The sequence below is a fragment of the Mya arenaria genome, chromosome 5, assembly GCF_026914265.1.
Source record: "Mya arenaria isolate MELC-2E11 chromosome 5, ASM2691426v1".
In the NCBI taxonomy this organism is placed as follows: domain Eukaryota; kingdom Metazoa; phylum Mollusca; class Bivalvia; order Myida; family Myidae; genus Mya; species Mya arenaria.
This window is the reverse complement of record NC_069126.1, coordinates 50,938,395-50,961,302: the sequence shown is the minus strand read 5'-3', so window position 1 is coordinate 50,961,302 and position 22,908 is coordinate 50,938,395. Positions and strand designations below refer to the sequence as shown.

Below are 22,908 nucleotides of genomic sequence, written 5' to 3'. Positions count from 1 at the left end.
GCTTATATAATAATGAAACCAAGTAAAAATATTTAAATCAGCCTACAATAGTTTCCTGCAACCTGCAAGTATAATTGTAACTTTGTTTAAGGGCATTGCAATGAAATATAATGACTATCAATAAAACAATTCCCTTCAACCGTATAGACAAATGCCCCACATGTAGAAAAAATACTCAACGCTTAGAATACCGTCCCACATAGCATTTTGACACAGTATCAAAGTACTATACAGAAACGATACGTACCTATCTTCAGACAATGGGATTCGATAAATATACTTGCATGTAGATGTTCTATATTTCGAGTGCCAGTATTAATATACAATATAATGACCGTATATTTTAATTCATGTGTTTCAATATAAAATATGACTCCTTTCACGATCATTATTCCATGGGGCCCATTTTTTCTGTATTTAATCTGATTGTTTTATCAAAGCGTATATACACTTCAACTTCCATTCCTTAAATAAACTGCCTTTCGGCAATTGCGTTTATCAATCGATGACCGCAACATCTTCGGATATGTTCGGATCGCAATTCATCGCATAACTATATACATGAAAACTTTTGATCTTGTTATTGTTTGTATTGTGTCAGAAGTCCCGTAAAATATAAATCAACATTTTAGAAAGACTAAATTTATTTTATTTTAAATATATTGTTGCCATAAGTGTTTCAATTTAACGTTTTAAAGTGATTTCAAGTGGCATGGAGTACGCATGGAGTCCTTCGAACTCCACACGTTTTGACCAGCCCATTTGCGTTCATACCCCGATAATGACATCAACACCGCTATTCATTCCTTAGTTATATAAGATATATTTATGACAGAGTTGTTGTTTATCTTACCATGATTTTTTCTGCCTAGTTGGTTGGTTTAAAAATTGGAACTTGACGGCAAACATACAATCAATATGATATGGCCTTAGTAATACACTCTATACGATCGATAATGTAAAGCAAAGTATACGACATTTACAAACACTGTTCATCGCTTCCTTGAGGTTTAAGTATATCGCTTATTATTTTTTTAGAAAAGCTATGACGGAATATACGCCTGTGAAGGTAATCTTGTTAATGCATATCTGAACGTATTATTTTCATCGAATTCTGAAATAAAGATTATTTAGAATATCTGACAACAATAAGTGAACATTAAACTCCTTACCTAAACGCATGCAAACAAATGTATTATATTGTTCCATTGGTATGATTTGGTGTTTAAAGTAAAAAAAAACGTGTGAAAATATTTATTTAAATAATAATAAAACTTTAATACCTAATGATCTGGCTTAGAAAATTGGTATTATATGTTTGAGAAAAAATAAATCAATAATTTTAAAGTTTTAATTATCAAAACATGGTGAAGTGTCGAAATGTTTTCGAGAGAAGAGTTTTTTTCGAAGTCTCCGTTTTGACCATTATTGACAAAAGAATGATAAAACTATATATATGCATAAACTCGTCTTCAAATAATGGTTAAGATGACTTTGATGATAATTATTTTTAATAATTTCTTATTGTTATTTTGTTCAATATTATTGTTTCCAGAAAGTAAAATAAATACTTCTCTTTCTTGGAACTTTATCAACCATATCTTACCACGTACATTTAAAGAAGTAGACTAGGAAATGTGTAAAAATTTCATCGAAAATCTTATATCGATGCTGGTTTTATTAACGTTATCTTTTCATCAAAATCCCTGAATAAAAATTTGCCTTACAGTTAGTGGTATATTCCTTCTGAAAATTCGGTTTTCGAAAAACTTAAACAAATGAAATGGTATAATATGTCGTGCAGACTCCCTGAATTAGATGATCTGAACTTTTTATATTAATATGATATAATTATAAATGCATAATTTACACAGAAATGCCTGACGTTATATTGAAGTTGAAACCAAAATATTCATGAACAACCTTGTTTAGAGCATATTTCTTTGTTTCTGTACTGGGGGCGCACGCCCTTAATTGAGCCCAAGCAAAGCACCCAACAAGCAAAATAAATCTCAATTTGAAGGCGAGGCATGACTCGTGTTTGATTTAACATTTACTCAAAGAAGTAGATCATTGTTTAGCATTGTAAAAGTTTAACCTTTTGTTGCAAATACAATTCAACCTGATCATCTATAGTCAACTGGGAAGGTGTATATTAACTAATTTCTTCAATGCTTCTATTCTTAACTTTGAGCCAATCAGAGCCAAGTTTTTTATGCACTCTATTATGGTTATTGTCATACGTGACTGAGACGATTAATTTATTGGGCCGTTATTGGGACTTCTTCCTACAGTCACTATCATTCCATTGAAATCAATGTGTTCAATTTTTAAAACATTACCTTTAAGATGACCTTAATTCTTACTGATTGAACGTTTATATTTCTTGACATTTGACACACCTTTGATATTCTTTATTTTCTTGTTTTTTTTATTTACTTCAACTGAACAGAGATAAATACGATTCAGATAACATTCTTTCTCTACAAAGACAAATGATTGAGGAAAAAGTAAATAAATCTGAATGCTATCATTCAATCACTTCAAAAGCAGGAAAAGTCACAACGTATTATTCTTAAAGGCAGACTTAATAATTTTATGAATGCACTTTTTTATTTAGAGGATAGGTTGGACTAAACAGAGATGTTTGCCTAAAAAAATTCTACATTTTGCAGCATTCGCAAAATAACAAGGTTGTACATAATCTGTATCTAATGTGATTAATAAGTGTGGTGCGCACAGCGGCAAAATATGGGCATTTTCTTTGACATGTACAATGTGCACTTATAATTTATTTTAATTTTGGTATGTCCGAGAGTGTCCCTAAATTGAACTATTTACGTACTCGTAAACGATAATGCACTAAAGGATTGTAATTATGTAATCATACATAACAATTGGAGTGAAATTTACTCCTATTTCATTTTTTGAATGAACGAAACAAAAATATATTTTAATATTCAATTCTTAAAGGATAACATCATATTATATGGATGAACATGTAAACAAACTGAATTTAAATTAAGCATTTGTTTTCATACATGTTCATTAAATTTGCAAGACTTTATTCCATTGGCACTAAAATTGGGCACGACACCATTAATTATTTTGGTTTCACACCATTGTCAGTTAATAACTCGCACGTATTATTTTAGGAGTAACATATATTGCGACAAATTATTGTTTATTTCCGGAAACCTACCAACTAAACGCTGATGAAGGTTGGGATTGGGTTTCCTTTTCCGAGCTTATAATTTATTTCGTAACCGAAAGGAGCGTTTCAAAGGGGAATATACCCGGCGTTCATAACATCGACAATGTCCGTCTAATACAGGCTGATCAAAATGAGTGTTTGTAATGCCTTATCTGATTGGAGAAGAAGATACCTGCATTCAATCGAAACACCGCTTTCAGAATCGGACACCATTATATTTAAAAATGCTGTAATGATTATAGTAGCATGTCAGTAATACTGAACCTTCTATCATCCTTACGGTAAGAAATCAGTGAAATAACAGTAGTGAATATGGTTCACTTCAAACAATGAATTGAATACAATGAAAATAACCCTCGTAAACTTGAGGAACCGTTTTTTGATCCACTGTTGATATTGATTTTCTTTACACTTTTGACATTTCAATTGTTTCTTTCGAATAGCGAATAGCGTAATTCAGTCAAAATATAAATGCGCTGTTCAATTTCATTAGTTTTTTACATTAACAGTTACATTTTTAATAAGTTTTTTAATTAATGTTTATACAAACGGGTATGCGCCGTATTGCATATCACTCGTGATCATAGCAACTATTGTTCACTTCAAGGCTTCGCCAGACAAGTTTAAAGTGTCTGTTATCAGAGAAAAAGAAGCAAAGTTATACCGCCAGAAATGCGGCTGTCTTGTTTTTTTAAACAAAAATAGTACGAACAGCAAAAAAAGGTATAAAGGTCTGAGTTATATTAAACCCGAAAGATAATTTCAAAACTGAAACAATTAAGGATAATAAAGTAGGTAGAATTATCGTACTACATGTTAAATTAATGGAGAAATTATTAACGTAAATAAAACTTAATGATAATTGCTTTGTTTTCTAAAAGATCGTTACTATTTAACAAAAACCCTATGATAAAAATCGATAGTTTTAAAACATGAATTATCATGAATACGGATGTGAATGTTTTATTGAGGAGACAGCTTATAACCATGCATTAATATGCGTATATCAGTGACACCTTACGTATACATTAGCTTCTTTCATTTGAATAGGACAATTACGTAAAGATTAAGTGTCAAAGAGACCGAAATATGTTGTATTATTGCTAAAAAACATTATTAAAAAAGACCTGCAACCAGCATTACCCTGCAAAATCTGACAGGTCCGCCACGTCAAACAATGTCACCAAAAATATTTCTAAAAATACACCCTCAATGGCAATATTACACGTTGAGACTACTACTACTGCTACTGCTACTGCTACTGCTGCTGCTGTGGCGGTGGCTGTTGCTGCTGCTACTGCTACTGCTACTTCTACTACTACTACTACCACCACCACCACCACCACCACCGCCACCACCACCACTACTACTACTACTACTACTACTAATGATGATGATGATAATTATATATAATAATAATAACGTTGATAATATGGTTGTTAATAATAGATACTGATAATGAATTAGTTCTTTTCATACTGATTGATAGACACTCGAGGTCTCGTTTCTGATTTACTATATGATGCTAATTTTATCTTTAGTTCAGCTACTTCCTGGATTTACGATCAGAATTAACGATAAAGCAGGTATACGTTGCGTCTCTGAACGGTTCCGATTGGTAATTTTGGCCGTACTACCAAATCAGCTAACACCTTAACGATCGTCTCTGATACGTCTCTGATACGCAACCCAAATACATAATAAAAGGTCGAATGGGAAATGAAACAATAGGCAATTTAAACACATAGTTTAGTCTTCTTGTGTTGTAGACGTTTTATTAAATAGCTTAAAAAAGAGTTTCTAGCATAAAATGTGTGAATGGGCCACTCGAAAAGAAATATACGTTCTCTCTCGGTATACAGTTAAGCCCCGTTTCAAATAGTTCAGTTCTTCAATTATTATTTTAGATTGTCCGATGGAACGTGCTTCACTTACTGCTGATGATTGCCGGCACACAAGGTAATTTCGCAATTTTTGACTATACTCGTATGTACAATTATATATTGTCGAACTATATGAACCTCACACATTTAACTAATAATATGTTAGAAATAATGAAATCAATGAGGGCCTCCTTGCATTATATTGACTAACCTAAAGGCACACATATAGTATTGGTATATATTTAGTTAACATCTTTTGAAGTTTTGCTCGAACTCGGCATAAATCTAAAGAAAATGTTTAAACAAATCAGGGGCGCAAGTCAAGATTGTATATTGTTTGCTACAGTACACATCTCGCGTCGAGGTCAACGCTGATAATAAAATACAATTTTAAAACGTTCTTTATTTCGATTATGCCTTGGGGTTGTCATATAATTTACACCAATATTACTTAAAATAACAAATACAAAATAACTTACTCCTGGAAAATAACATACCTAAAGCTAAACATTCACAGATGAGAAAAAGGACAAACATGAAACACGATTTTCAAAGGAAAAATTTTCTATTTAGTTTTGTGGTGGGTCCCGAATAACAATACTGACATAAATAATTTTAACATAACTTATGGCGCAGGAGTGATATAAAACCATGCCGAATTTTCATCTGTAACTAGTACAATAACTATGCACATTAATCACCTCATCGAAAAATTAATTTATGCGCCCTGTCAAAAAACAGTTCACTTACCTGGGCCTCGGGATACTTGGATCAAATGAAACTTGTCGGAGTCAATAAGTCAATAAACTCAGCTCCAAGATGAAACGAATGGTGAAGAAGGCTGGACTGACCCTCTTATCACAGCGCCAAAAATAACTCGTCAAGTAATTGAATGACATCAATGTTGCTGCGAACCAGATTATTCAAACATCCGGACACAATAACATTGCATTTACTAACAACTATAGCCATATAACAGGGTTATTAGTAATGCGGGAGGTTGTATTCGACTCGAGTAGATTTTTTCAGATTCGGATTTCACGAGGAGCAAGCCAAGTGAAATCAAAATCTGCAAACATCCAAGAGAGTCGAATACGACATTCCGGATAAAAACGATGTACTAATAACCCTTTTATTATATACATTACTTGTTAGATCACTTAAAAGCCACATGTTTGCATAATAAATGTCATTTTAACGACGCACTATTTTGTTTTATGACGTCATTTTAACATCGCGCAACGATACTTGTTATGACGCGACGTCACAAGAGTGGAATAGGGCCGTATTGCACTGGAGTGGAATACGGACTACCTATTTTGCGATATGTATTGCGTGTTGATTTATGATGGGTATATAATACAAATCAATATTAGCACAAGGAAATAGCCAACACCGTTAACTCATGTGAAAATAATCCGTCTACTTTAATGACAAATGATCAGTCTAGGCAGCCAGCAATGCTCAATTGCACACAGTCAATGATTCCACACCAAATCTCACTGTTTCTGTTGTATTTTACCACATTTTGGTGCTCCAGCTCACGGAGGTAATATCAATGTGCATCATCCATCAATATGACAAAAATCCATGTGGTAAATTAATCCACCAGCTAGACAGCGCATTCGCACCATTGAAAGCGAACCAATCAGACCAACGGTTTTTTCAAACTTCAACCGCCAAATGACATGTACATGTACTCGCGTGATTACTGATGATGTGACGCAGTTATGGCATTGCTCTTCTGATTTATACGGTTGATTAAAATGGATAAAATATGTATATTGTTTTATCTACAAGTGAAACCTTTGTAAATCCGTTTAAAATTGTGACATTATTTATGCTTTTTATTGTGTTTTGTTGTGTTAAGTTTTTAACTATTTTCTTTCATGCGGATGAAACAGCCACTTCAATGTAAAGTTTTGGCATTTAAACAATAAAGTGTCTATAGAAGTAACTTTGATCTAAATTTCGACCGAAATGAGTTATGCTATAAATAGAATCTTAAAATCGTGTTTATTTTATATCAAATTTCTTGAACTCGTCATGTAATCAAAGCCCCTCCTTCATCAAGTATCCGATGGCAGATACGATTCATTATTCAAGGTTCCAGTTTGATGTATTTCTTTTAAGCATATATGAACACTTTAAGTAGGCGTTTATATTCCGTCATTTCGTCAGGGTCTGTTTAAGGCGATGTTTTTGAAATGCAAATACAATACAAACCATACGTAAGAATCAAGGGACAAAATGATAATATGCTCTTTCAATGGCTGATTCTTCCTTCAAGAACTTCTTTTGTCAATAGGTTTCACATATCAACAGCAAGCAGACATATCAGTTGAAATGGTGTTTTGAAGATTGACTTATGTGAGGTTCATTATCTATTTGGTTTAAAAGGATAAGTTTGCTTTTTGTGACACAATCTTCTACGATATAATGAAAATGCATGTTGTTGTGGCATCATAGGAAAAACTAAAGGTCAACACTTCAAACCAGCAACGATCATTTTGATATTGTGTTAGCATCGCACAGCATGGCGGTTTTTCCACATTACCACAAAATTGAGACATTATCAACAAGAGCAGTCACAGGCTGCCATATATTCCGCCGAGCTACGAACAGTGTCAATATCTATATGAAAACCTACAGAAACAAGTACAGATGTCCAACGATTAAACATAAACCCCGTTTGATTGCACATGGTCAACGCCAAAGTTATAGAATACAAAAACAAACAATCATAAAACAGAAACATGGAACAACAACACAAAACTCCACAAACAACACACTACATATATAATATATAAAACAAATTGGGGTGTTTATCAAGGATTGTTCGGTACCGCCATGGAACGGTCAGTAAAATATAAATTTTACAACCTCACCCTTATCCCAACACTCCCGAATAAAGTAGCAACGTAATTGGTAAATCTTATCAAAGTATGCATTAACTAGGGAAACTTCATAAAGAAAAACAAATAATAATAAACTAATAGGTAAACCCCAAGTACTTCTATGATAAGCGATCCCGACTCTATCTGCAGACGAAGGAATACAACTCCGAGAGTACCTAATGCAAAAACGTTTCATTCAAAGATATGATGGACTAAAATTCCCACACAGTCTACCTTAGGTTAACAACTGTTTGATCATAGAGTGACGTCACACGTTGAAACATTTTGAGCGAGACAAACGAATGAAATAAATGGTTTTAATGATAACACAAATCTGCATGTTATTAAAAATTAAATCAAAGGACTGAAAGCTTAGTTATGTAAGGACGCATTTTAATTTTATGAATTTTCTTAAAACATAACCTTAAAAATCGGGATGAGCAATAATGTTAGCAATCAGCGATTTAAGACTACTATTAGATATAATATCATAATGACCATTAAGTACTTCGTCTTACGACAAGGAATAACATTGACAATTAACAAAGGGCAATTACTAACATAATTCTGCAGACAGAGTTATGGTTCCTGTGCATTGCGTTTTTTCTCAATGAGATATTATAATGTTATTAATTAGGGAATTTCATATTGGCCTAGTTATTTGTCCGAGGTAAGCTGTATTTGCCTGAGCCGGAAAGGGCGAAGGCAAATACAGCTGACCGAGGACAAATAACTGGGCCAATATGAAATCACCTAATTAATAAGTATTTTATTTATTAACTATTACCGTTTTGGTTAACATTCTTATAACTTACCTTAGGTTCACACTGAAGCCGTATTTATCCCTTATTCATTCATGGTGTCTGCTTTTCTAGACTTGACTTTGCTGGTTTTGACATGCATCATTATAATGACATTGCACATACTTATGAATAAAGCACTGTACATTGTAAGGCAGCATGTCTTTTCGTCTTAATTTTGTAAATCGTTTGCCAAAACGTCAAATGTTTCACCTTCGTCGTCCATTTTGTCGGCATACAAAATCATAATAGTCGTAAAATCCACCAACGGGTTAAATACAACTGTTATATCAAACCGTACAAAGTGGTTCAATCATTCAATAGGTTCAAGTAGTCCAAATAAAGTTATACGAAGCACAAAAATTTTCAAAACTGTCGGAAAAACGGAAAACAAAAAGGCTACCTTTAAAAATAATTTCCAGCATATTTTCCATATTAGGCGAGTTTTGACAGCCAATGAAAATGACCCATTTCTCGAATCCTATATTAGGCGAGTTTTGTAGCCAATCAAAACGGAGGAAACTCATATTAGGCGAGTTTTGTTGATTTTGGCCGAGTTTGGTCGATATTGAGCGAATTCTGGCATATATTGTCTTCAATTGTCTGGTATTGGTACCGCAATTGTCTCTGTATTTCGTCAAATACGTAATAGTTGATTAATAATAATATTAGTTACGGGGTAAGTAGGTGACCCCATATGGGATATACTGGGCAAAGGAAACCATATCGGGTGAGAGCGTATATCCAATATCGGGTAACGTACTAACCCCGTAACGGATATTAACTGTATCAGACTTATGGTTACTGCACACTGCACTTTTCCTCAATAAGTTATATCCGTATATGAAGTTTGAAGTCAATAATTTAAAAACTTTCGAATTATTCTCCGATAAAGATTGCCCCCGCACGCCCGAATGCACGCTCGCTCGCTCGCACACACATACACACACACATACACACACATACATCGACTATTTTCCAAATGCAAAAATAAATGTAGACTATAATCTGAGTGCCCTTTTACTGCAAATATACAATATAATTGACTTATTCAGTTGGGTGGATATTAACAAGAAACAATACACAAAATATTTTGCGACGGCAAACATAAATGTACTACCATAATCTAAGCATTAGGCCATTTTCTTTAATAATTGGTTAACATTGTGGTTTTAAAGTTGTCGGATGCATTGTTGGAGTTTTAAAAAAAATACGGACAAGTTCAATTTTTAACAACACTTGTTATTATGATAGTGTTGATGAACAGGATTTAATGCCTAATCGCTGGAAAATATTTCGTTCTCTCCACAGTAAAATAAATCAGTGCACTGACACTAATATAAATTAATAATACAAACTATTTATATGATGAAAACATACAAATGACAACATATAATTTTTAATATTCAAGAGTTTTCTTTTCGAAAGCTTATAACGATCATCGCCTTCTGTATAAAGCAGCAAACAAGCAGTTAAATATATTTATTTCATGACTTTCGATAAAATATGGAGTTTATCATTGAAATAACAACAGTGAAAACTGATAACTGCAAAAAAGGAGTGAAAATATCAACTTTAAGTGTTACCTTTAAAGTCCATTGTAGTTCCCCTTGATAAAAACTAAAACTTGTTGCCCAAAATAATTTGAAATTCAAAAATGTTGCATAAGTTTTAATAAAGATATATTTGGAAATAAACAACTTACCGTTTATTAAAATAAAATTATGATCCTGTTTTTAAACGCTTTTTGAACTTTGAAGCTGAATGTTTAAACAAATTGGTTTTCAGACAAAACAAATAACAAAACAAAACAACTGCTCGAACATAAATACAATGTTATATCATCATTCAAATATTCTGAACTGTTTGTCGTCGTTGTAATACGTAATACGAACTTAACGAAAAATTCACACAAAAATTAACAGATTAACTGATAATTTTATACCCCACCTACAGCTCAAAAAATGTCAACGCCCTAGCAGGTTCCTCACTCTTTTCCTGGAAAACGACCTGTCTTAAAGCGAATCAGACTGGTCTCTGACAGTAAGGGGTGACTGAATACCAAAACATGTTTTTACATTCAATGATTGTCCGCAATTGTGTTGCTTGTATAGTTCGACCATGAACCGGAAATTGGAAATTCACAGTTACGATATCAGCTAAAATTTTGCGTGAGTGGCGTCCCATGGATAATGGCGTAGACAACACTTTTTAGAAAAATAATTTTAAAACTAATAGAACTCCGAAAATAAGCATGAAATCTACAGAAAAATCGTTGATTTCAGTGTTAGATCAAATTTAATCTCACTCGTGATCATATAAAAATTATATTCTTTTTCGTTGCTTCGCCACTTCTGAAATAATATATGATTTTTCGCTGAAATCAACAAATATAATTATTTACTTAGATGTCTTTTTAAGGATAAGTGCATTTATAAATGTTTCAAAATAAATCATACATGTCTATGAAGTAATAGAACTAAACACATATATAAAAATGAAAATCCATATGTATATATATTATACTAATGGAGTGAACAAAAAAAAAATCATATGGGTCTGTGCTGTACAGTAAACATCTGAATTTTGGGTTACATGAAAATCAGCAAATAAAACAGATTTTTAAAAAAACTAAACTCTGAACTTACAATCATTTTTTATTATTCTTGAAATAAATTTGTTTTCAACAAATGCTATCTTGAGGATATATTTAAACACTTATTGTAAAATTGAAACAAACCTAAATTTTGATTTTGACATTCCTTAAAAGTAAGGTTGTCTCTACCTCTGCTCCGCAACGAATGTCCTCTTGTCCAAACACGAGGTTATAGTATCGGGGAATAGTGCTGCTTTACAGGGATAGCCCAGTTCTTCCTCCACACGAACAAGCGCCTCAATGCGGTGCCTGTCGTAGCGGTGATAACAGTATATAACGTGTCTCAGTATATGGATTTTAAATTTTAAGAAGAGATGTTTACATAGAAAGTCGTTATTTTTTTTAACAAATTGCCACTATACTGGAAAAGTTAACGTGGGGATAGCGCTCAAAGAAAAAAGGTAAGGTCATTTCTAGGCGTTTTTAGTATACAGAACCTACCTGGGCTACACAACTAGTACATTCCCCGGCGTCACTTAACTTAAGCAAGTACAAAATTGCTGTAGGAGACAGCAAAAAAGGCTCGCTCTAAATTGATCCATAGCAATGTACAGTTTGTGTTTTGTGAGTGGGCGAAATGGGCAGTTTCAGTAATGACACATGGAAATATTAATCATCCTAGGTTCATTTTATTACATATATATAATGCAAACATGGATGAGTGCGCAAATCGTATTCAAATAATGCAGGACATCTTTCAAGCTTTATGTTACTTAAGAAAGATTTGGAGTAATATACATTGAAACGTTTTGTAGTGAGACTTTTGTTTGAAAAAATAAAAAGCTGCACTTTGTGAATTTTAAAGTGCTGAAATTAGAAGGAATAGGCACTATGAATGACTATAAGGCTGATTTGTTCTAGTAATGTTAGTCAGGAAACAATGTAAATTTGGGCATAGTCAACTGAGAAATAAAAAGTGGCCTTTTGAGTCAAAATTTGAAATTAAAACAATATAAATGCAAGTTAAAAGAAGAAGTGACTAGAAATGAGTGTGACATGATATTCAGAATGCAATAAACAACATATTGCATTCAAACACAGATGTGTCCTTCAAGTATGAAATATGAAACATTAATACACAGTTTAGTAACATATACAGGTATTAATAAAATACCTGAGAAATAGCAAACTTAAAGTCTTAAATGAATAGTTTGAAATGGGATAAATGGATGTTAACATATGTATACATACTTATATACCCGGTACAACAAAGCACAACACAATGAAGCAGTCTTTAGAAGAGTCCAATACAAAAGGCATGATTGGTTTTGAGAAATAAAGATTAAAGTACAGGTTTTAAGATGAAGAATTTTAAAGCTGCACTCTCACAGATTTACCGTTTTTCCAACTTTATTATTTTTTGTCTCAGAATGCAACTTTTACTAACGTTACTAACGGTTTAAGAAAAATGCATAACACATCAAATTTGAAGAGGAAATATGACAATCGGCGATATGATATTTTGTCAGCAGTCTTTCATATTCGAACATGCTTCACAATTTCAAACAAACACCATTTATTTACATTGAGCTTACGGGTGTCGGAAAGTTGGCCTGGATCTATAACGAAACAAATCACTGTTACCAAAACGAAGTTGAATAACTACTATAGTCTTCTTCAAACTGTTGCACCCACTTGATTTGATATAGATTACATGGATATGTGTCGATACTATTAAAAGTTTTAATTGATTTCAGGTGTTATGTTGCTGACATCCGACTCACAGTATGCACAACTTCAAGGAGATATAACCTTAACCTGCAACACGAGTGATAATGTTAGCTCTATTGAGTTTAAAAGGGATGGCACTTATGTGGGAAGATGCAGCAAATTTGGTTGTGAGATAGAAAATTCAAGCAACGTCATAGTGCAAAATAATTCAGAGCATGCTGAATACAACATATTCAACTTAACGGTCAAGGGTTTCGAGGAGCACGACGAAGGCTATTATACATGCGTTGATGCGTTGAACTCATCGCAGGTCTCTGGAATACAAATCACGTATTTAGGTAAATTAATACGTATTTTTATGTCGCATTCAACTATTCTATACGAGAATGATCTCATTATAAATGGTAGTTTATCAATAAATTATCTTAAGATTAAAACGATTCTTGCACATGTTAATATAATTCGTAGAACAGTTATTGAAAACAATAAAACTGGTGGTTTCTATTTCTTTAACCGACAACTTTAAAGTTCATACTCTTATTGATAAATTTATATTTTTACGGTCATTGATATGACTTTGAGAACATTGATATGTTAAAAGCAACCGACACATGCATATGTGACTCATGTCAGGCCCTACCAGCAGTTACCGGCGATCAGTGTGACGTCGGATTACAATGTCGGTTCAACGTTGACATTGTGATGGTCTTGCACACAATCTTCATATCGAAACCGAATGACTTACTGGTGTTATATTTGAACGTCTAACTGATGTTCTGCCATTTTCCACATTATATGTCAAAAATAAGTACAAAATACTCAAATACATTGCTACGAAGCAGAGACCTCTCATGCTCGACAACACCGGTGGTTCAAAACATAACATTGACTATGCATGACATATATACATAACTAAGCCATGACCTTCAACACTTACATAATAAACACATCTATACAAAGATAGAGACAAACAATTCACGTTTACGAAAGTACATTCAAAGCCAATATTGTAATCTATGCTCTTTAAAATGGTGAAATTATGCAAAAGATGTATAACACAAATGAACAAGTGGTGGTATTTTATTAATGGAAATGTAAACGTGTACACCGTATCGATAGGAAAAGTTTTGTTTATATATTACCATAAGCCATTGTTCAATGAAAAACATGGCGCCGAAAGTTAAATGCATGTTCTTTCGAGGTATGTGTGAGCGTGTTGTATTATGTTAGGCGTAAAAGACTCCTCGGATAACATACAATGCATGTAAAGCCATTTTTGAGCAATGTCTTAAATCATGAGTTTGAATGTACTTTTCTTTTCATAGTATCAAAACGCATTATCTCAAGGCTTAGTTGGCATATTACTGTTAAGACAGTACAAGATATGAATGAGACACTGCATACTAATATTTAAGAATAGCACATGGGCGCGGGCACACTTTTAATAGCTCTAAAACAACATTTTCTATTCGGTTACATCACACTTCGTTTATATTCAAAAGCTCTTGGTTCGTGTTTTCAGCATCTTAAAGATTGTTAATTCATATATTGCTCTTTAGAAACCCATTTATTTGTCTTCTATTGGAAACTCAAACATATGTTATCCTATCAGTGCCGCAGATATAATGACAGTTCATCATAAAATGTCAATTTTTAATAATAATGGGGAAACATTGATTTGTTAGATTAAATGCTTATTCGTTAAAGATTGTTATATTGAAATGTAATAAAAACAAACAACTGATTGACATGAACTTGTCTGACAAACGAGTCTACACAACATTATTGGTGGATGTAGCTACAGTTTAATATATAACCCTTAAAAAATACGCTTTGCAAACCTTCTATCTTTTAGCCGTATATGTACGTTTCCGTAAAACGATATAACAGATTGTAAAGGGTTATCGATACGTAGAATATTCTTTATTTACAGCAACTTCAAGAGAAAACTATTTAATAATGTACATGAAAAGTTGCAAAGATTATTCTATATTTATTAATTGTAACTGCAATAAAGCTATGAAGAAACAACAATTAAACCAACTAAAATATATTCAATGTTTACAATAACAAAAATGCGTGTGTATTTTATGTTACTCTTATACACATAATCCGTTTGAATCAAATCAAATCAAATGAGTTCGTCTACAAGGAATATTTTGTGAAGCTTAGTTTATGGTATTTTTCCGTAAAACTTTTTCCCTGAAAGACATGATAAAAACAAAGAATGTTGCCCAGATTATAATGATTCCATACCGTTGCGTTATTTCATAGTTTGGCGTCATACATGTAAAACAACATAACTGTTATAACATTATGCAGATTTAACAGTTGTTTGCTACTATATTATATCGACAAAATATTAAAGTTTTATGTTATTGCATAAAGGCTCTTCATAACTTCGTTGGCGTTGACCCTGTGCCATTAAACGGTGTTTATTGAATTGTTTCTGTAGTTTTTCATATAAATATTCGTATAGATTGCTCCCCATATAGGAATATATAGATATGTGTTTAAAGTAAATAAAGTTTATAAAACGATAGTTATATTATAAGCTATTCACAATATATTATGTGTGGTAACTCTTACCTGAAACAGAATAATTGCGTGTTCAGAGGTAATTACATCCTTGTTTATTTCAGATTATAACTGAAAGATGATAAATATATATGAAACACATATTTTCGTTACGTCATTTGTATAGGTATGGCATAACATAATTTGATTCAGATAAGAATAATATTAAAATAGATTTAAGTTTTCTTTCGCTAAGATCACCAGTATGGCATGAGAGTAGTGCTCCTGAAATGCCACTTGGTCGTAGTTTGAAAACGAGGCCTTTGTGCCAAACCCGATCAAAAGCTATAGATATGTCACAAAACCGCCCTATTTTTTGTTTTCGTCGGAAGCAAGACGCAATGAGTGATATATAGAAGCCAGTAGTTTGACAATTTAATCTTTTGAAATGAATCCATATTAAAAACGTAAAAGGTTTTCGGGTATTTCAAGAAAGTTTGAAATATAGTTATGCGAGATACGTTTAAGAATTTTGCTGACAACACTAAGCAGGGAAATCGCTGATAATTTCCAACGTCATGGGGATCCGAGTTCTGATGTATAGCAATAACATTTGTTAGCTTCCAAATGAGCGGAGAGAATAGTTGAGAAGATTACAAAAGGGATGAGCTATATCTGTAGCAATCACTTTAAGTACGTAATTGTTCACACAATCTTCTCTTGTTGCCTTGCCGGTCTTGCGAACCTTGATTAAATAAATGATATCTTGACATGACATTCAAAAGTCAGGCAGTTTTGACCTATCCGATTAACAAGCGGTAATGGTACTAGTATGATCATTCGGAGCATTTAATGTAGATTGGGATTGGAAAAAGGTATTCTGAAGGTTGGCCGTGTCGGAATTGGATTCAAATATTCTGCCTCAATGTATGAGTAGGGGGAGCTCCAAATGTTTCCCAATCAAAATCTGCAACGAGCTGACTGAGTTTGAATAATATACGTTGTGAAACTTTCCAGAATCTCCGTTTGAAAGAAAAAGGCTGGAGGTTTGTTAATGTGGAAATGGAAGTACCCAATAATCACGATGTCCTTAATGCATGTATCGACTCGATAAGTGATATATAATTATTTAAGCAATAGTGAACATGAGAGCTTGAGTTTGGAGGCCGAAAAAGGTGCCGACCAAAAGGCACCTGCTCTTTATACGCAGTAAGGAACGCTTCAATGCGATTTATCTTTAACGGCGCCACGATAAGCACGTGCGTGTATTCTCTCGCATTTCATGAACACATAATACCAAGCACGTGTCGGCCAAACTCGCACTTTATGAAGTCGCATAGGCATCTCCAAAATTTGCCAATTTGTTACTGTATGTAGTGACATACGTATTAATAAATTTTAACCTATTTTGTTGGCAATTAAATAATAAGTAAATATAAATAATACTATTAGGACTATATTGAACACGAAGTAAAACATTAAAATTTTATTATTTGGAATGGTTACCTAAGAATATGCTAGCAGTATTGATAGGACATTATTTGCAATTTTGTTAAATATGTCGTAGAACAGTAAAGCCAAGCATCACGAAAAAGTACCGAGAAGATGCTATAAAAATCATATTACAATAGAACATTTCACTCCCTGCTGAGGACACGCATCGCGAACTTTGTACTACTATTTGCTTCTTCAGTTAACATCACGTCAGTGACACTAACTCCAACGACGGACCCTATATCGGTGATTGAAAATGTCCTACAACGTTTTCGCTGTGTTACGTCACAGTGTCGTCCAGTGGCCAGCGTAATGTGGTATCTGGGTTCCACACAGCTGACTTCTGGATCTGAGTCCAGCACCTCGGATGACGTCACTACCAGCACACTTGACTACACCCCACAGAAAAGCCACCAGGGCAAGAGAATCCTCTGTCGAGGAAGTAATGGTGGTCAACAAAACGCATCTGATGACCAAACCCAGCTAAACGTTCTTTGTAAGTTTAGTTTTACATAAGGTAAATTGATCTCTAAGTGTATTAATTTTGAAAAAAAAGCTTAATGTTTAATTCGTACAGTTAATAGCATACAGAGGGGAGAGTGCAGTAGTAATATTAGTGTCTGCCTCTCACCAAAGGTATTGTGAGTTCGATCCCAACCTGAAATATTTGTTTCAACTAAGGAGGCGTTGTCTAGCCTGATTCTATAAATTGACAGCTTTCGTCATAATGAATCTAATATAAAGCAATATAGACTCAACTAAATGGCATACTCACACTCATTAGTCAGTGTTTTCGTGCACGCGAAAAGATGAAGTCGCTCAGAAACATTTCGTTCGTTATCTACATTTTGTTCCTATAAGCATGCCACTAAATTTAGACGAAACATGTTTATTGTGGAACTCTGATTATCTGGATGGTTGATTGTAGTCAAACATTTTATTAACATATCGAATGGTATTAAGGCAAATGTTACATGTTGCTTCCTGCCTTAAAGATACTGCTTTATTGCATCCTGAATTCGAGTATATTTGTTAGTCTAAAGTGATATACACCGTTTGCACACACATACATATTTACATGCATATGTCTTCTTGTTTAATTGGCGGTTAATTATTAATTAAAGCATTAACCACTAAGATAAAACTATATTAAAATATCGTTTTAGCTATGTCCTCAATCTATATATGTTAAGGCTTACGTCCTTGCTCAAGGACATCATCAGTGTTCCAATATTTAACATAAATTATAGTGTCAGCAAGCGGCAAGATGAAAACAGCATAGCCGAAATAAGCAATCATAATGCAAAACAACACTTGGGGTCAACATAGAATAAATAATGTTAAATCATAAAATATTGATTGCATCAAAACAAATACCAAAGGGGAATATCAATGCAAAGTTAAACACAATACTTGCAACCAACATCATAAAATCCACCATGCAAGTCGATTAGGCCACGAGTTTTGCCAAAATCATAATAATTATAATCATTTATAATATTATACGGCTGGTGGAATTAGGCTTACAATGTCACTATTTTCCGTAAGTCTTTAAAAATAGATTTTTGTTAACAAACGGTGACTTTATGCATTGTACCAAGTTAATTTTGTTGTTTAATTTCAATTTTCATGGACGAAATTTTGTTACTAAACCAACGACTTTCATGAAAGTAAAGAGATGCAATATTATTTAATATTGGCAAAATATTAATTACATTTGTAGAAATGGATGTTACAATACTCTGCTGCTTTCTTATAATGTCGAACGAGTGTAAAAAATCGAGAAAATACTAAAATGCAGTCGGTGATGTGTACCGCAACCAAATTGTGCCATGATTGGACATGCATATTCATATAATACATAAATACTAGATGTATTCTTCCATCTTTTCTCCATGGTTTCTGTGTTCATGAAGTCCAAAAAACGGGGTCTTTGTGCCTTTACCACGATAAATTGCGTCATGAAAGCTACGTTAGAACTGCCTCGTCGGAAGGCAATATTTTGCTTTGAATGAAGATTTTAAACAAAACCGCTGCCTGATAGAGCATTGTCAAAACATTATTTTGGAAACAGGTTTGTCGAAGGGATTAATCACCTAAACAATAATAAACGAAGGCAGGCCTCTTTAAGCGGCATATACTGTCCATTGTTACGTTTAAAATGGTGTAGAAAAAGAAAAGTTATCTTTGTTTTAAATCTTTATTTTAAGCAAAACGTTGCCTTCCGGCGTGGCATATGTGACTGAAAGGTTTAAACACGTGTCTGATATGTTGCAAATTCTGTTCTGAACTTGTGACTTAATTCAATTAATTTTGTCAAACATCAAGTTTCTATATGTCAGGTCATGACTTTTCAAGCTCCGAAGTTAGCCGGGTCCTGGCCTTGGATCACATCAGCTTATATCCTTCATATATGTGTTTACAGCCGTGAATTAAGCCTTAGCTGCCTGGGGTCAAATCAGACTAGATCCTTGATGTCCTACCTTCAAGGTCTTTGTTAAGATAATTTTGACGAGCCTGAAGGTCCAATATGTGTGTTTAGGATATTCCCTTCCTTTTATGGTTTTTTTGTGAACTCCTTAATTCAGTTGAATGTCCTTGATGCTTGTTCTTAAGTAATGACAAGACTACAAATTTGGACATGCTATGAAATTTTGGAAATTATTATTATTTCAATATATAAATATGTGTATGTGCAGTGCTTGTTAATAATAATTAATCATATTATTATTCAGTCCTCTTTATCATTTCAATCTTGAAACTATCCAACTAAAATATAAAGGAATGTAATACTGTTGACATTAGATTGTTGTCTCTCAAAGAAAATAAATGTTATATACACTTTTATGTATAACGCTATCGTAGTTGTGTTAGTTAAGCAAATATGCATACATCGAAGCCAAAAAGTGGCCTGGTCTCAGTTTCAGAATAAAATCTCAAGAATTTACTAAGCTGGATGCATTTTTAAATCATGTATATATGTTTTTTATGTAAGGGGCAAAAAGAAAAAAATCTGGTTATTTTAAGTTTTGATTTTCCTTCAATGATTGATAATTTAAGCAAAACCTCAAGTATACTCTAATTAGGGTCATGGAATTTTCTTTTTAAGTATTTATAATTCTTTAGTTTTATCATTCTGAAGGTAACTCAAATTAAAGTTACGTTCTTAAGATGTTAAACAAAAAATAAATAACAACTATAGCACAAAAAATATGACATAATATGAGTGTTAAAAGTCAAATTTGATAAGATGTTGGACCAATATGGTGAACAAATTAGTAATAATCGAGAAATTACTTTATTAAGTTATTGACACTAAGCCCAGTCCATCAGCGAACAAAAATATTACATAATCCGGTCTTCTCAACAGCCGCCGAATCGACCTTGGTAAGCCTTTTCCAACTAGTAATTAGAATAGAAACAGGCCGCCGCTAAGCGACGAAACTTTTTATATTAAATGTGACATTGGTCTTGACCCTATGGCCCCAAACGCAATGCAAGGAATGTCTCCATAAACTCTTCCAATATACCAAGTCTGGTCATAATATGTCAACCCAAACTAAAGACATCACGTTCAACCGTTTGATCTTTGTCTAGTAACAGTGACCTAGACGTTTAATCTAGGAACTCTATAGCAATCCCATGAAAGGTCTCTATAAACTCTTCCTATATACCAAGTTTTGTCACAACATGTCAAACCGAACTAAAGATAGTTAGTTTCAACCGTTTTGTTTTGTTTTAAAAACAGAGACATTGACCCTGTCCCAAGTGGCCCCAAACGCAGTCCCATGAAAGGTCTCCAATAACTATTCCTATATATCACGTTTGGTCACATGATATCAACTCTAATAAAGATATTTCGTTTCCACCATTTTAAGTAACAGTGACCTTGACCTTGATTCAATGGGCGCCTTACGCAATCCATGATAGGGCTCCTTATTATTTTATGATTTTAACTTTTCGATGGTGTTTGCATGCGTTCAGCTGTTTTCGGAATAAAAAAATTGCAGCAAAAAATAAATATGCAAATACAACCAAAGCTGACAAGTAACATATTTATTTTTTTAAACGTTTAAATGTCCATAAACATGATGGAAAACAATAGTAGACAAAGAACTGATATGCCATAAAATACATGGCAAATGGGTCATTTGGTCGTGTCAGACATTTGTGTAATTTATTCAATGCGTGAAGGCAAACAAGGGTGATTTGACTTGCTATAATAGTTTTTAATCGTGGTCAAATATATATGGTAGTAAAATTAACTAATATACTAGCCATAGTGTCTGGACTTGTTTCGAAACAATACTCGTGTTCCGTCCAGTTACGCACTAACTTTAAAAGAAACAGTACGTGTAATAAAATGCTACTCTCAATTTGCTGCTTCTACTATCTGACTTCATACAGACCATCAGTTGTGGAACAATCATGGACTGGCTATACTTATACGATGAATGTCTAGGTGTCCTTTGAAAACAAATTGTTACAGAACAACACTGAGTGTTCAAGAAAATCACAGAAATGAGTTTCGATCACCGGATAATTGCAATGGCCACAACACAAATACTCATAACGTAAAAAACTTAGAACGTGTAGCTATATTTCATTCACGTTTATATATGATTATTGAAAATCAAATAGCTTCTTATTGATATGGGATTTCAGAAACTTTTGACCTTTTAGATTGACGCCGATAATATTTTTAAGAAAGGTTTCATGATATCTTACAAAGTCTGTCTAAAAACTGCGATTGTTTATTTTCGATATCCATATAATTTGAACGACCATGTTTTTCGTATTCAACTTTCACTAATCTGTTTATTAGTCAGACTGATATTTGAATAGGTTGTTTGTAGTGTTTAAATTGATGTTTGTGATGTATATACGTTTGTATCTCTTTAGTTTATTGTTTTGTGGCCCTAGCCTTGTGCCACTAAGCATGATTTATGATGCAATTTTCGACTACTGGAGTGGCCATGTAGTTTTCATTGTATAACCAAAAATATCTCTATAGTCGTAGTTTAATATTTATTAAATCGGCGAGGACTTTTTATTTTGAACTAAATACAATTCATCAAATAAGTATTATTTGTCAATCAAAGCTGCAATATCTAATAGTGAAATACAGCCATCAGTATTGACAAATCCATATCACGCTGGTGTCTGGTCTTGAAGTGAAGTGATGTTTTTATCGATTTCAAACTGCATTTTTTTATTTCAATGTTCAATTTTACTATCAAGTTTATTAATCAAAACAATTTCAGGAACATACTATCTCTCAAAGAAATCGGTCCGAGGAATTGAGTTTATTTTCAAATAAAATGCCTTATATTTTCCATTTCTATAGAAAAAATAACGGAACGTGTATGAAAACTTTGTCCCTAAAACTTCAAACAGTGTATTCAAATATGGAATGAGTGGTATGAGTCTAATAATAAAATGAATGTTGAAATAGCACGCTTCGGACGACTTGTTTCACGCGTCTTTTGGTGTACATACGTTTTTCTTCACTTTATGTGCATTTAAAACAGTGGCTTTGATTCATTTACATTAATATGAAGCAAAACAACTAGGGTATAACATATTACACTTTTTTCAATTTACAACTAAAGTGTTTACTTTGAAACAGGCACTAGACCCGTAATGCTACGTTGTTTTGAAAGTAACGTTTCATTCGGACCCTTAAGATTATAAAATAAAAAAATATAAAAAAATAAAAAATCTAACAAATCCGATACATCTTTAGAAATGTTTAACGAGACAAAATGTATATCCA

General features: G+C 33.1%; 1 protein-coding gene across 1 annotated transcript in view; it reads left to right on the top strand.

Annotated features, from left to right (window-relative positions):
• The first annotated feature begins 1,024 nt into the window (after nt 1–1,024).
• Nucleotides 1,025–22,908, top strand: part of LOC128234935 (synaptogenesis protein syg-2-like) — a 44,271-nt gene continuing 22,387 nt past the window's right edge. Inside the window, exons 1-4 of the mRNA XM_052949584.1 lie at nt 1,025–1,069; nt 5,122–5,173; nt 13,148–13,459; nt 17,332–17,628. Coding sequence (XP_052805544.1) covers nt 1,046–1,069; nt 5,122–5,173; nt 13,148–13,459; nt 17,332–17,628 — 685 coding nt within the window. The 5' untranslated portion in view covers nt 1,025–1,045. The remainder of the gene's footprint in view (nt 1,070–5,121; nt 5,174–13,147; nt 13,460–17,331; nt 17,629–22,908) is intronic.